Source organism: Furipterus horrens, unplaced genomic scaffold, assembly GCF_987537825.1.
Source record: "Furipterus horrens unplaced genomic scaffold, mFurHor1.1.pri manual_scaffold_2, whole genome shotgun sequence".
Taxonomy (NCBI): domain Eukaryota; kingdom Metazoa; phylum Chordata; class Mammalia; order Chiroptera; family Furipteridae; genus Furipterus; species Furipterus horrens.
In genome coordinates, this window is record NW_028327172.1 from 163170609 (window position 1) to 163186663 (window position 16055).

At 33.7% G+C, this 16055-nt stretch overlaps 1 protein-coding gene across 2 annotated transcripts in view; it reads left to right on the top strand.

Moving 5' to 3' along the window:
- Positions 1-16055, top strand: part of LOC150019851 (protein NPAT-like) — a 61306-nt gene that overhangs the window by 31090 nt on the left and 14161 nt on the right. The window contains exons 4-12 of one of the 2 annotated variants that reach the window (XM_090266709.1): positions 839-911; positions 2910-2950; positions 3425-3649; positions 4850-4931; positions 5874-5961; positions 6458-6549; positions 6853-6940; positions 14084-14180; positions 14832-14960. In XM_090266709.1, the coding sequence (XP_090122835.1) occupies positions 839-911; positions 2910-2950; positions 3425-3649; positions 4850-4931; positions 5874-5961; positions 6458-6549; positions 6853-6940; positions 14084-14180; positions 14832-14960 (915 nt within the window). The remainder of the gene's footprint in view (positions 1-838; positions 912-2909; positions 2951-3424; positions 3650-4849; positions 4932-5873; positions 5962-6457; positions 6550-6852; positions 6941-14083; positions 14181-14831; positions 14961-16055) is intronic. The other variant, XM_090266708.1, reaches the window with a different exon arrangement.

Here is a 16055-nt window from a genome sequence, read left to right on the forward strand (position 1 = left end):
GGCGAGATAACTTTCCCAAGATCACAAAACTAGAAACTGCTGAAAGTAATAGGCCTGGAAGTTCTGGGCCTGAAGTTCATTTCTAACTCTTAAAGAAGGTTACTTGATCTGTCAAAGTTTGATTATCCCTAAGTATCTTAATTAGCCTCTAGGAATATTAAGAGTATAAGTGACATCAGAAACGATATGCTATTGCAATACAAGGGTTTATATTCTACTTTTAGGTTATTAGATAACTTTCTCTGGTTTGAATTTTTATAAATATGTGGTAAAGATTTTAAACATCTTAATGAGTTTTCCATCACTGTGGCTTTAGAGCACATCCTAAAAATGACTAATTAGTTGTCAGGAATTTTGTCTGCAATTCTAAGTATAGTAACTGGTAAGACTTCTTTACAGAGTTGCTGAGCAATCAGAATGATTTGCACATGAAAATATTGTGTGTAATAAAATAATTTCCATACTCACTGGAGTTTGCATAACTTGTAATTACTTATTTTAAGTCAGATTATTTTAATTGACTTTCAAATGTCATATTATGTCAAATAGAACAGCAATTTAAACTAGTCTGTCATTAATTCAAAGGAGATACAAAATTGACCATCTAAAGAAAGCCTCAGAGATTTCACAAACATCCAGTTTCACTCCTATTGCAACTGGTATTCAATGGCTTGAGGAAAAGAAAGCAGTCTCAGTTATAGCTTCAGTTTCAAGCATAATGTCAACAGCTGAGAGAAAAGTTCAAATTTTCCTCATTCATTTTCTGTACATATTCAAATTGAATGATATATTTTTCTCCAACTGAGTTTTTAAAGAAACTTTTCCTCTTATGATTTAGAAACATCAAATCACGTCCCAGCAATTATGTCATCTCTGTGGAAGAAGTTAGACCATACACTTTCTCAAATCAGGTAATAAAAAGCTTAACAGAATGTGTATTAGGATTTTGGGATACAAACACATGTAAGAATGACTTTTGAGTTTTAAATCTTATTATCTACAGGGAGCATTTATTAAACATTGATCTGTTTTTGAAATTACTCTAGAAGTTATTGATACGTTTTTGTCTTTGATTAGAGTAATTTGAAATAATTGCATACTGTAAGAAAATGCTTAGAAATGAGAAAACTGAGGCTTAGAGAAGTTTAATGATACTTTCAAGTTCCCATAGCAATTTACAGGCAGATCTCTGGCCAGGATACAAATCTAATTCTAGTCTGTTGTGAATAGAAATCTCCTAATCCGAGTCCTCAGTAAATTCCTTTATACAGTTGTATTTTCATGACATTTGCAAAGAATTGATATGTGGAATCCATGCCTCACTGGTTCTTCCTTGTGAAGCAGCAAGTTTGAGTAATAATACTTCTGGAATTTTCTATTGATATTAGTGTTATAAAATCTATTATTTAACGATTGAGTGTGGTATGAAAACCTTAGTTTCTTACCCTTTTCCTAGAGCTACGAGTGAATACCCCACCTACATTCAGCAGGGGCCTCATTTTCCTTCCTCAGTTTTAACTGTTAAAATAGTTCCAAATGCTTTATCTCTAACTGTAATACAGTACATCTTATTTGGTAGTCTTACCTTTATTACCATTTCCTGACTCTTGTCTTTTCTCCCCTTGCCAGTAATCTTTAAAGACATTCACAATTTAATTAATACCTATGAATACTTAATGAGTTATGTTATATTGACAGGGTGTCATATTAAAAAAAGGCTCTTAGCCAGGTATTCCTCAAGATTGGTTTTAGTGTTATTAAAAATGGTTACTTGATTCAGTAAGTTTTGTGGCTCTTGTTTGTAGCAACTTACCTGATACAGTAGCACAGTGTCTGATTATTTACCTAGTACATGGGTAACTCAAAATCCTAGTGAAAGGAAAATTGACTTGTATATTTTCCTGTGTTTGCTTTGCTCCTTTGGTAGTTGGGTGAAATAATTTACAGCCATAAATTTGAAAAGCAGGATGTCCTTCCTTTGAAATCAACTTTGGGATTTTGAAGTATTTATGTACAGAGTTATATGTGAAATCAGGATTTCTCTTGGAAGGCATCTGTGTAGTTAGACAATTGATAATTGTAAAATTCTTAAATATGTTGAGTTCCTAAAGTCAAGTCAAATTGTATTCTTAATGGGATGTCAAGGCTATCTAATGTATATTGCATTAGATAGAAACTTGATTATTAAAATTATTTGTGTGATTGTTTACATGCCACTATTTTTCTACTAAAGCAAATAAGATTTGGTTCTTTCCTGCCCCCACCTCACCCCCCCCAAAAAATGTACTTGCTTTTTTGTCTGAAAGATATTTATTGCCTTCTTTTTTTTCTTTTTTTTTTAATTCTCACCCGAGGATATATTTGATTTTTTTTTTTTTTTTTAAGAGAGAGAAACATTGATGTGAGAGAGAAACATAGATTGGTTGACTCTCATATGTACCCCATAAGGGCCTCAAACCTGCAACCTAAGTATGTGCCCTGACTGGGAATCGAACCTGTGGTCTTCTGGACAGTACTCCAAACAACTGAGCTGCCTGGCCAGGGCCTACAGCCTTTTTTTTTTAAATCCTCACCCTAGGTCATTTTTTCATTGATTTTTGAGAGGAAAGGAGAGAGAGGGATATCAATGTGAGAGAGAAGCGTCATTGGTTGCCTCCTGTAGGTGCCAGACTGGGGATCGCACACACCCAGACCTGGCATTGAGCCTGCAACCTAGGCATGTGCCTTGAGCAGAAATTGACCCTGCAGCCCTTCTCGTAGAAGACAACACTCCATCCACCTGAGCCACGCTGGCCAGGGCCCAGGGCCTATTACCTTTTAACTCAATTCATGTCTGACCGCAGCTAAATCAGAGTGTGTCTTGGCAACAGAAGTTTTTTAATGTCTAACTACTTTGTTTTATTTGTTAGGAGCATGCAAAGTTCTCCAGGGTTTGCTGCCAATCAGAGAGGTTGGTATTGAACTTCAAATGAAATAATGTTTTGAATTAATACAGACTCTGTCAGGAGAACATTTAACACTACATGTTCGTTAAGTATATATTTTGTTTAAATTACTGTTTTTCTCAGTGTAGTTATTGTCATAATAGAAAGTATTTTCATTTATTGTAAAAATATGCATTTTAAATACTCCTGTTTTCCTTATTAGCTTTTATGAATTTACATCTTTTTTCTCATTCTGTAAGTTTGTTTTCCAATTTTTAGAGTTATCAGTATGAATTATTACAGAAGAAATGTACTCAGAGTTGTAGTTAGTTTACTCAATTTGTTTCTTACGACATCTCAAATTTAGTTGATATTTTTAAGGTCTATTTCAGTCTGTAGATTTAATATGTTAAATAGTGGGGTATGTATTATGTAGGCTTTTTAAAATTTCCTAACTTCTCTGACATTGAGTTATTTTTTTAAATTCTCATGTATTCCAGCCCGAACAAGAAGTGGAATTGCAGAAATCAAACGGCAGAGAAGGCTTGCATCTCAAGGAACTCCTGTCAGTTCAGAGTTGCTGACTTTACCGTATCTTTCAGGACAATTTACTACTGCTCCCTTGACAACTACACAAGTTATTCGGCCAAGTAACCAAACCCCAGTTCCTTTCAGGTCAAATTTCGTGGTGGTTAACCATTCACAATCACAAGACACTGTGACCAGTAAGTTTAAATTTTACTCTCATAAATTTTGTTTTTAATCGAATTATATAAATGAGATGGCATAGTAATACTATTGTCTTTATACTCATAGTGTGAAATTATAGCAAAAAAAAAAACTTAAAGACTTCCAGTAAATTTGCCATGAAAAAGAAATATTATTGCTCTGGCTGATTTGGCTCAGTTGGTTGGATGTTATCCCATGGGGTAAAAGGTTACTGGTTCAATTCCGGTCAGATCACATGCCTGGCTTGCAGGTTGGGTGCATGGCTGGGGTGCATACTAGAGGCTACCGATCGATGTTTCTCACATTGATACTTCTCTTCATCTCTTTCTCCTTTCCTTCCCGTTCAGAGATAAGTGAATAAAATCTTTAAAAAAAAAAAAATTAGAAAAAACCATATTGTTAAATCTATGAGACAGTTTAATCTAGGATCCTTATTTCTGTTCTAACTGAAGTCTAACCTTGAACTCTTCTATATCTGTTATCTTATTAATAGAAAAGGCCCCGTTCTATTTGATTTTAAAAGGAATACCCATTATATTTCACCATCTCCTTATTTTTGTTTATGCTGCCCTGCCCTCCTGGAATGAGGAATGTTTTCTAGTTCACCTCCATCTCTACATGTTGAAAATCCTTTATACTCATAGCTAAATCTTAGAGCTAGGGATAAACTTGGAAATCATCTGGGTGCATCTTGTTTGTTGTATACTTGAAACTTTTGAAAACAATGTTAAGGAACCAAAAGCTAGTTAATAACAGACTTGAGATTAGAAATGTGGTGCCAGATCTCTGTTTCTAGACCAGTCTTCTTTCTATTCTGTATAGCTAAAATGTATTGCCATCCATTACATTCCCCTAGTTTCCATCTTTCTTCAACCTCTTAATACCTCTCAGTAAAAACAGTATATATACACTATAGTATATACTTAGTTTATACTTTTTACAATTCTTCCATTCTGCCATGTTATGTCTCCTTGAGACTGTACTGTACTTTTTATTTTGTTGCAAAATCTTAAGTCTTAGGTACTGTATTTTATTCATCTTAATATCTCCCACAGTGCCTTGCACGTGATACTCTCAGTGTACACTATGCTAACTGAATTACATATAAAATTTTGTAATGCTATGTATCCCTTAATTTATGTTTAGAAGGCTATTCTGTTTCCTTGACTTAACTGTTTTGTTTTCTTGAAATACAGCTGGAGAGGCTTTAAGTATCATTCCTGGTGCTCAGGAGAAGAAAACTCATGCCAATTTAATGTCTCCTGGTAGACGCAAAAGGTAAATGCTTTTTAAAAGGACAAGTTCCCAATAACCTTTAAAAAGAAAAAGAATTTACACCAGGATATTTACATTATAAATAAAATAACAAGATTAGATTAAGGTCTTAGAACTATTTACTGTTATATCTATTCCAAATTTTTTTTTTCCCCTTATTGTAACCTCCTTGAAGTCGGGTGGCATCTTATAATTCATGGCGTATCACTTTGATTAGAAATATGTTTTTTTCTGTAGTGGTACATAAAAATATATCGAAGTAATAGTGGCATGTTTTAGGGTATACAAACATATTTAAAGTCCTAAATCCATGGATAGTCAGCGATCTTTTCAGGGACAGTCTAAGAAAAGTTCTTTCTGTCCCACTTAACCCATGTGTCTTTGAAGGATATCTGGAAAAGGGATATTAGTTTAAAATTGGTTTATTCCCAGTTTCTCAACTGCCGTGTCATAGATATTTTTGTTGGAAGTTTTACTGTTTTCTATTATTCAAGGCTAACCTTAGACTCCTTTATGACAAGCTTCCTCACTTAACAATATAAAATAGTAAAACAGGTAGAATAACATCTAACATTTTAGGAACCTTGGCCTATGTATTTATAAAGTCTTTCATATACTTTATTTCATTCAGTTCTTTTATAAACCCAATAATGCAATTGGTCTTACCCCATTATAAAGTGAGTCAGAGGGTCATAGCTTACTTTGCTACAGACCACATAGATATTAAATGATAAAGATAGGACTCATTGTTATTTTTAAAAATTCAAGTCTAGTAATACTTTCCCACTCTACTGCCCTTTGTTCTTACCAGAAATTGAGAAAATATCTGTTCTACCATGATCTTGAAATTTATGTATGTTTTTTTAATGTACATATTATGTCTTGTGTGTATAATTATCATTGAGTCATACTACTTGAAAGACAAACTTTTAAAATGTGTTTCAGTGAATCTCAAAGGAAAAATACCACTTTGTCTGGGCCTCAATCAACAATACGGAATTTCCAGGATCCAAATGCATTTGCAGTAGAAAAAGTAAGTGACCTTTCCAAACTTTGCAACTTAAGATATCCCTGAGTGTTAAAATATTGATGTGTAAAGATTGTGCAGTGGAATTGCTTTGTTTGTGATGGAGGGTGGCGAAATTTAACAGCTTATTCAGAATAGATAGCATGTGTGAATGCACCACGTAAGAAAAAGCTGTATGTTTAGGAAACAGTAGTACATTGTTTTTGAATTGTATAATGTAATAGAGCATTTTACTGGAGTCAGATTATTAAAAACCTTGTATGAAAAGGTAGACTTTTTAACTATTCTGTAATCGCTGAAGAAACTGTTGGTGAAGGACCTGTGAACGTTTACAAATTGTAAAATGTAGTTAGTATTCAGGTGTTAATAAGAAGGAAGCCACTATAACTTCTAAGTTTCCAGCTGCATGTGTTAAAACTACCCAGCTTCCATTAATTGGTTCTTTTAAAATAAATAACAATATTCTGTCTTTTCTTTTGCTAATATTGACTTTATGTTTTAGCAAATGGTTATTGAAAATGCACGAGAAAAAATATTAAGCAACAAATCTCTTCAAGAAAAACTTGCGGAGAACATTAATAAATTTTTGACAAGGTAAGCTATGTGTATTTAAAATGCCTAATTGTTTTTTGCCTGACTGAGAACTACGATAAAATTTTTCCTTTCTTCCCTGACAAGCATGGTTCAGTTGATTGAGCATTGTCCCGCAAAGCAAAGAATCTCTGGTTCAATTCCCAGTAAGAGCACATGCGTGGGTTGTGGGCCTAGTCTCCTAATGGGGCATGTGCAAGAGACATCCAATTGATGTTTCTCTCACACATCAATGTTTCTCTCTTTTTCCCTCTCTTCCCCTCCCTCTAAAAAGTAAAAAATGAATTCTTTCTTTCTATATTATAGTGACAACAATATTGCTCAAGCACCTAAGCAAACGGATAGCAACCCTGCTGAACCAGAGACTTCAATTGATGAACTTCTGGGACTTCAGGTATGGAGTGAGGGTGGCTGTGTTGTAATATACTCATAGTTAAAAAATGATGGTATTTTGGTTTCACTCCAAAACCATTCCTGATAGATTAGATATATTATTTAAAATAATTATTAAAGATACAGATCTTCTTTATTATCTGAATGTAATCTGTTCTTGAAAAGTTATTAGTGAATTTTCAAATAATCACTCAAAATTGTACCATACTCATGTGCCACATAATGATGTTTTGGTCAGTGATGGATATGGATCACATATATGAAGGTAGGTCCTGTGAGAAATAGAAGGAAATGTGGTTCAGGAAGATTTTTTTTTCTGACAAACAATATCTGTGGGGCTTGGCAGTAGATTCCCTATCACTCATAATAACCTCGATTACATCCCAGTCAGCCACGACTTGATTCTGTACAGAGGAGCCTGTTCTCAGAGGGTCACTACATATTCAGAGGGTCACTGCAGCCCTTCCAGATCTTGCCTGTTGGTCTTCAAAGTACAATGTAAATTATTTGTTGAGGACCTAAGATCCTGTGTAAGGACACAGGTCCATAGGAGCTACCTTAACAGGTATTAAGTGCCTCTGCAACTTCTATAACATCTATCCGTGGTAGTGTGGAGCCATCCTATTCTTATACTTCGGGAATATTTTCAGGCTGTAATGCTATAAAGAATAGACAAGTTTTATTTCTTCTATCAGTTCAATGCCAGAGACCCCTTTTTAACAGATAGGATCAGTGTAACCAAAAACAAATTTCCAAAATCAAAATATTGAAGACTCAGTACTACACAATCTCCGTGCTAAACACCCTCGTTTTTTATGACTACCACAACATTTCTTAATCTAACCACTGGTCCAACATATAATAGCCAAAACCATAGCACCCTGCGTATCTTCTGTGGGCATTTATCTCTCCATCTTGGTTTCTTATTCATACTGATTCTCAGGCCACCTTTCACTTCCTCCTGACAGTCACTATTGTGATTTTTGCCTTACCAAGCTAGTTTCTCCATATTTCCAGTCAGTCTAACCCACATTCCTCTTCCTGAAACAGCTTTGATGTTCTCTAGGAAGGAAGCACAAGAAGAGCTTGTGGGACAGTGTTTAGGAAGTCCACAGCAGTGTACAGTAGCATCCTGGGCCTTCATATTCACTCACCAGTCCCTCACTGATCCATCCAGAGCAACCTCAGTCCTACAAGCTTTATTCATACTGAGTGTTATATACAGGTATACCATTTTTCACCTTTTAGATCATATTCTTACAGAACATTTTCCATTTAGATACACAAATGCTTATCATAGTGTTAAAATCGCCTAGTGTATTCAGTATAACAAGATGCTGTACAGGTTTCTAGCCTAGGAGCACTAAACTATAACATACAGCCTATGTGTGTAGTAGTCTATATCATCTCAATTTGTTTAAAACATACTATTAGGTTCACACAGCGACAAAATACATTAATGATGCATTTCTCAGAACATATCCCATTGTTAAGTGTCACATGAGTATTTTTTTCTAGTTTTATTGCAGAATGATTGAAATACATCACCATGTATGTTTAAGGCAGATAGCTTGATGATTTGATTTACATATATTAAAACTGCCTTACTTAAATGGTAAAAGTAATAAGACATTCCTAACTCATCTTGCAACTTTAACCAACTGTTCCAGATATCAGTAAATTACCTTTTCTGTATCCATACAGCAATCAGTCATGCATTTCTAAGTGTTTATTACTGAAAGATTCATTAGTGGGCATATTGATGTGCAATAAGCAGCAGTACTATAAGTGTATAATAAATTAATTTTCTCTATACTGCTACAAACTGTATAAAAAAATTTTAAAGCAGTGAAATGATATATTAAATATATGGGGTTGGCCAAAAAGTCTATTTAGTTTTTTTCTGTAAAATAAAGGACACACTTTTTCATTTCACCAATAACTTTATTAATTTGGCTATTTTGAGTATGTCGGCTATCTCCTACTATTGGCTTCTAGCTGGTAGAGGCCAGGGGTGCTGCTAAACATCTTCCAATGCGTAAGCCAGCCCCAGAGCAAAGAATTATTTGGCCAAAATGTCAATAGTACCAAGAAACTTCACAAACCACTTCATACATGTTCTGTCAGTCACAGCACCTTCTCCATACACTGCATGAATGTTTTATTTGTGTTTCAGTTGTGTTTTTTTCTTTCTTGAAATAATAAAGCATAATGTGGCGAAAGTGTTTCATATCCTCTTCCATCCTCGATATTAAGATGGCTGCACAAAAAATCACTGGTTTTGATATCCTTTTTTTTTTTTTTTTTTTTTTTTAATTTACATTGAGCCCTGGCTGGTGTGGCTCAGTGGATTGCATGCTGACCTGCAAATCAAAAGGTCGCTGGTTCAATTACCAGTCAAGGTGTGTCCCCAGTTGAGGGCGTGCAAAAAGCAAATGATCAATATATGTCTCACACATTGATGTTTCTCCCTCTTTTCTCCCCCCCTTCCCCCATCTCAAAAAGTAAATAAAATCTTTAAAATGCACAAAATTGTTTCAAATGAAGGTAAAGACAACTAAGCACTACGAGAGCCATCTTACAAAAAAAACTAAACGAACTTTTTGGCCAGCCCAGTATGTAATAAATTATAGTAATATTTAACAAAATAAAATGAACAAGACACTTTTAAAAAGAAAGGTTACTAACTAAATGAGCTATTTTATGAGATTTACTGCTAAGAGAAGGAAGATAGAGGATAGTAGTCACCTGCTGTTCACTGGTAGTGAAGGTGCAAAAGTATAAGCAAGTAAAGGAAAAATGTAAAAGTATATGTTTTAAAATTTATTCATGAGTAAATATCTTTTTGAAAAGCAGCTGAGATTGTGGCTGAAGCACATCCTTTGACTTGGCCTATCAGGCAATGTAATCATTTTTGTTGCCATGACCACAAAATGAATTTGTTATAGTGGGTTTTCTTTCATATGATGAATTCTGGTAAAACCACTAAATTTTTAAAAAAATTTTTGTCAATTCTCCACAAACACATCAAAAATCAGGTGGCTACCATAAACAAGCACTCTCTTTAGATACTGTGAAAAGTTATATTAAAGTGATGATACAACCCTCTGCTGTTGGTTTATTGTGAAGTATCTGGCAAAAGTTAAATATCACCTTTAATAACATTTTGCAAGAACAGCAAGTCATAATATCCAGATGTGTAATATAAGCATCAACTTCACTAAGACATGAGCAGCCGTTTGTATAAAAAGGTGAAGTCGGAATTTAAAAAATATTTTTTATTTTATTGTTTATGCTCTTAACAGTTGTCCCAATTTTTTACCACTTCAAGGAATTTAAAAAATATTTACAAGTCTTTGTGACCTTGGGAGGTAGGCAAGATTTCTTAGGCTATACAAATCACTAACTGAAATAATAATTTTAAAAGGCTTTCTTAAAATTTAAAATATTGGCTTTTTAAAAGGATCATTAAAGAAAATGAAAAGGCAAACTACCAACTTGGAGAAAATACTCAAAATACATATATCTGGCAAGGAATTTATATCAACAGTATATAAAGAGCTGTACAGATCAATAATGAAAAGATAAACCATCCCATTTTTTAAAAAGGGGTGAAGGACTGGAGGAGACAGAGGAAGATACGGGAATGGCCAATAAGCCCATGAGAAGAAACTCTGTCACTTAGGAAGTGAAAATTAAGAGTACAATGAGATGTCATTTCACACTCAGAATGGCTAAAATAAAAAATCTGACATCACCAAATGTTAGCGAGGATATGAAACAACTGGAACTCTGAAAAATTGGCAGTAAAGGATGTAAATTAATATAGTCATTTTGGAAAACTAATCTAGTTTCTTATAAAGTTATATATACACCTATATTCCCACTTTATGGCCTGGCAGTTATACTAGGTTTTTACCCAAAAGAAAGAAATATGTTAACATATGTTTACAAAAAGACTTACAGAAGAATGTTCATAGCAGCTTTATTCATAATAGACAAACACCAGAAAAAAAACTAATGTCCTTCAACAAAAAAGAAACAAATTTTGAAATGGTCATAAATAGAATGCTATTAAATACTGAAAAAGAATGAGCTATTAATACAAATAACAATATGGATGTATCACAGAGTTATGTGATCAGAGAAGGTAAGACATAAGGGAATGTGTTTTGTATGATTCCATTAATATAAAAGTTCTACAACAGACAAGCGTGATTTATGCTGAAGGAAATGAGAAATTGTTGCCTGAGTGAGGGTAAAAGAGATGATTTGCCAAGGGGAAGAATTCTCTAGCAAAGGGAATGGTGTGTGTGGGGTTATAAATTATTGGGTGATAGAAATGTTATACATTTTCATTTTTATTGGGGTGATGGTTACACAGTTCATACAGTTTTCAAAGCTTATTGAACTATGGACTTAGCATCTGTGCATATCATTGTGTATAAAGTGTACCTTGATTTAAAAAATATATATACAAGATTGATTTGCAGGTACTTGTGGAATGTATATTTTAGGGTTCTTTTGATGCTAATTTTTAAAGTATAGAAGAAATTGAGATTTACTAGAAGGATGTGTTTCTTCAACAATAACTCTTATAAGAGGGGGTGTGGTGTACCATTTCATAGTTTAATGTTGGCTTGACAGTATTTACATTATTGTAAATTTTTAAGTTATTAGATATAGAAATACCAGTTCAAGCTCCTAACTTTCTCCTAAATCATATTTTGTTAAGAATTATTAATGTTGGGAGGTGAGCAGGGCAGGGGAGAGCAATGGGGGAAAATGGCACAACTGTAAAAATCAATTTTTAAAAATTAAGGAAAAAAATAATTATTGATGTTTATACATCCTCATAACCCAAAGTTAACTCATTCTTTTACTTCAAACAAAACTTTTTTTTAATATTATGGCCATTTTTTGTTTAGAAATCCAAGTTTTTATCCCTTTATGAGAGTTCCACTTCACCTGTTGTTCCACATGAGTTTCCTGCCCCATGTGATTTAAATGTATGCTTCACCAACATTGAAGAATGCAGCATTGCAGAATGATTTATAGATAACTGGAACTGAGAAATTTAAATATCCAACTATAAAAGGAGAGTAAATAAACACGCCTAGCTGAAAATACTGAAACTTTTTTGAAATCTAATATTTTAGCTGAAAATATTCAATGTTTTTCTTTTAAATCTGTAATATGTTCCTGGTTTTTGTTTGTTTTTTTAATCTCTTAAATCTTCACTCTGGTCGGTGTGGCTCAGTTGGTTGAAGCATTGTCCCCTAACCAAAGGGTTGCAAGTTTGATTCCCAGTGAGGGCATATACCCTAACCCTACTTTTTGGGTTTGGTCCCTGGTCTGGGCCGCAATTTCTAGCTTGGCTTGTACTGGAGGCAGCCAGTCGAAGCTTCTCTCTTGTATCGATGTTTCTCTTTCTCCAGTCCTCTCCCACTTCCTTTCTCTCTAAAATCAATAATAAAAAAACCGCCCTGGCTGGTGTGGCCCAGTGGATTGAGCAGCCTGCGGACCAAAGGGTTGCTGGTTCAATTCTTGGTCAGGGCACATGCCTGGGTTGCAGGCCAAATGCTCGGTTGGGGGCGTGCAAAGGCAGCCTGTCAATGTCTCTCTCACACATCAGTGTTTCTCTCCCTCTCTCCCTCCTCCCTCTCTAAAAATAAATAAAACTTTATTTTAAGAGATAATTTAAAAAATATAAATGTTCAGTGAACATGGAAATATGTTCAATTCAGTAATATAAAGTAAGACAACAGATTACTTTATTATACTGATAATGGTTAAAAACTGATATTGCTTATGTGTAAGGGTATGTGCATTGTTACATAAAATAGAGACGGCATCTTTATACAATTTCTCTGGAAGGCTGCTTGGCAAGAGTTCTCACAATTTTAAACATATGCATCTTTTGACCTAGTAATTCTGCTGAGAATCATTTAATCCAAGAAATGAACAGGGCCTGGATAAAGATTTTCATTGTAGCATTATATACTTTAAATGAAAATTAGAAAAAATTTATATGTCCTAAAGTGGGAATTGGTTGAGTTTTTTAATCTACTACTAAAAAGACAGTATAGGAAAATTTTTAAAGCTTAAACCCACAAGGACATGACAGAAAAAAATTTTTGGAAGCAAAAATAGACAAGTGGTACATGTCTTAGAAGGGCAGGCAAAGCTAAGGTAAAAGCCACTTACAACACAGAAATCCCGAAAGCCTTGACATCGGTACTCTTGAAAGTAAAGGAAAAGATAGGGCTACAAATAGGATGAAAAAAGGTACAAATTTTAGAAAGTATTTAAATTCCATATCTTCTCCCCATACCACACTATCCCCCAGAAACATTGTTGTCTGTCATAAACTCTCCCCGCAAGACATCTAACTCATTCAAAGAAAAAAAAACCAAAAATACAAATAGTTTTGTAAGATTACTGCTTAGATTGTAGTTGACAAACTTCTGCTTTTAGTCAAGAATTTTCAGATAACCTTTTGCATGCTAATTTTAAATATGATCAGACAAGAAGGACTGTCCAACACATGAAGGAAGCATTTAATATGAAGAAACCAAAGAAGACAACTAAAAGGAATGAGATAAATTTATATTGGAGAATCTGGAAAGCAGTGTACAATAAGTTAATGTGAAAAAAAGCAGATTAAAGAACATTATAAAACCAAACTCATAGAAAAGGTAATCAGATTCATGGTTACCAGTAGGTGGGTTAGAGTGGGGAAATTGGATGAATGTCAAAAGGTACAAACTTCCAGTTATAAGATAAATAAATTCTGGGAATTTAATGTACAACATGACTATAGTTAACACTGCTATATGGTGTACTTAAAAGTTGTTAAGAGATTAGATTCTAAGTATTCTTACAAGGGAAAACTAATTTTTTTTTTAATCTGTATGAGATGGTGGATATTAATTAAACTCACTGTGGGATCATTTTACAATATATGTAGGCCAGGTCATGCTGTACACTTGAAACTTATACAGTATTATATGTTAAGTTATAGCATGTTTTTATTTTGTATTTATATGCATATATAGTTCCTATGTTTTAATGTTCAAAATACATTTTGCTGGTACTAACCATATTAATTGAATTAGTCTTTTTTTGTTTTTTGTTTTGGTAGAGTGAAATTCATATGTCTGAAGAAGCTATACAAGATATATTGCAGCAGACAGAATCAGATCCAGCATTTCAGGCACTCTTTGATCTCTTTGACTATGGTAAGAAGACTTTTTTTCAAGGCAGTTAGAAGAAGAATTTCTTTGTTTCTTTGGAAACTTAAGCAAAATCAAGCAACATTCCCCAGAGTATCTGAAAAAGTTTCTATTTTTATTAAATATTATATGGAAATGAAAGGGGATTTTGTTTTTTCCTTAAAGAAACTTTAGTTAAGCTGTAAAAATGTTGAACACTTCTAGTTTTGTTTTTGTGAGCATTTTTGCCAGTCAATACAAATGTGTTGAACTCTGCTTCTATACATACATTATATCAAACACGATTGAATAATACAAAAGGAATACAAAAAGTTGACTATTTGCCTCAAACTTATCAGCCTAGTGCAGTAATTCCCAAAGTGTAGTCTTTCATCCAGCAGTATCAGCGTTATCTGACAACATGTTAAAAATTAAATTCGTAGATCATCCCCCACCCACAGGTGATTCTCATAATAGATTAAAGTTTAAGAACTACCAGTCAGGTAGAAAAATCTTTGTACCTGTTAGTGATACAAGGCGATATATTAAAAATATCCCAAAGACCATAATTAAAAACCAAAGTGTAACATTTGCTTGACCACTGTCAAGCTTCATTAATTGATGCTCATTTTTATTTTGGTCATTTAACCAATTGTCTCCCTGTTCCCTTTTTAACAGGTAAAACAAAGAATAATAAAAATTTATCACAAGGCATGTCCAATCAGCATATGGAAACCAATTCCAATGTAGTCTTAGCAGATGAAACTAATCTAGCAGTTAAAGGTTCTTTTAAAACAGAAGAATCTGGTAAGAATTTGACTTTGTTAATATCATCAATCCAAACCCTAATGGCAATCTAAAAATTTCAAAGGCAAAAACATTGTTTAATTTAGAAGTTGTTCAAATTACCACATAGGTCATTTTGTATTTCTAGTATTCTCTCTTCATTAGGAAAAAAAGTAAAAAACAAATTACTCCCCAGCCATTAGTACTTTGACTAAAAGATGAATTTTTAGTATTTACTATTTCATGATACAGTAGATTCGTAACATCCATAATTTGATATTAATAGTGTTGACCAGTTCGACAAAAGTCTATATAACAGTTCACATAAATTTTTTTGAGCCACAAGTTCAAATCCCTCATATGTAAGGTTAGTGTGTGTGGTATTAATTGTTCAGCCTAATAAGCAAGTTTAGCTGATTGCTCAGTATCTATGCCTCACTTATTTAGAGGAAATAGTGTGTGATAGTCTTGAATTAAGGATTTTATGAGGTTTTAGGTAATATTTTTATGTATCTACTAACTCAGTTTTTTCTATTTCTGCATCCCATGGAGTACCAATATGGCACATAATTGCCCCACAATAACTACTTATTGAATGAGGGAAGACAGTGAATATGTTCATTTTAGATCTTTTAAATATTGCCTATTTTCTCCAGATTTTACTTTGGTGAAATATAACACATGTACAGAAGTACACAATAAAAAGTATATATAGCTCATTGAGTTACAGTCCAGCAAATACCATATAACCATCTCTCAAGTCAAAAAATAGAATACCACCAGCACCACCAAATCCTCTCTTCTATCCCTTCCCAATCAATATTTCCTCCATCCCTGTTCCTCAGAGATAGCCATTGTCCTCGTTTCTCTCACATTATTCTGGCATCAACAGTTCTTGCTAAACTTTAGACCTCTTTAGTACCACCTCTAATCCATTTCTGTCTAAAACAAGCTATGCCAAAGTAATTATTTCTGCTCTTGTGTTTTTAAATGTTATTACCCACTCCAACTCCCTGAAAACCCTGATGATTTCCTAGTTTCGAACCATGTCTTACAAAACTAGTTTTGGAGTATGTCAGACTACATTCCTACTTTGAGTCCTCTGCCTACACCCAG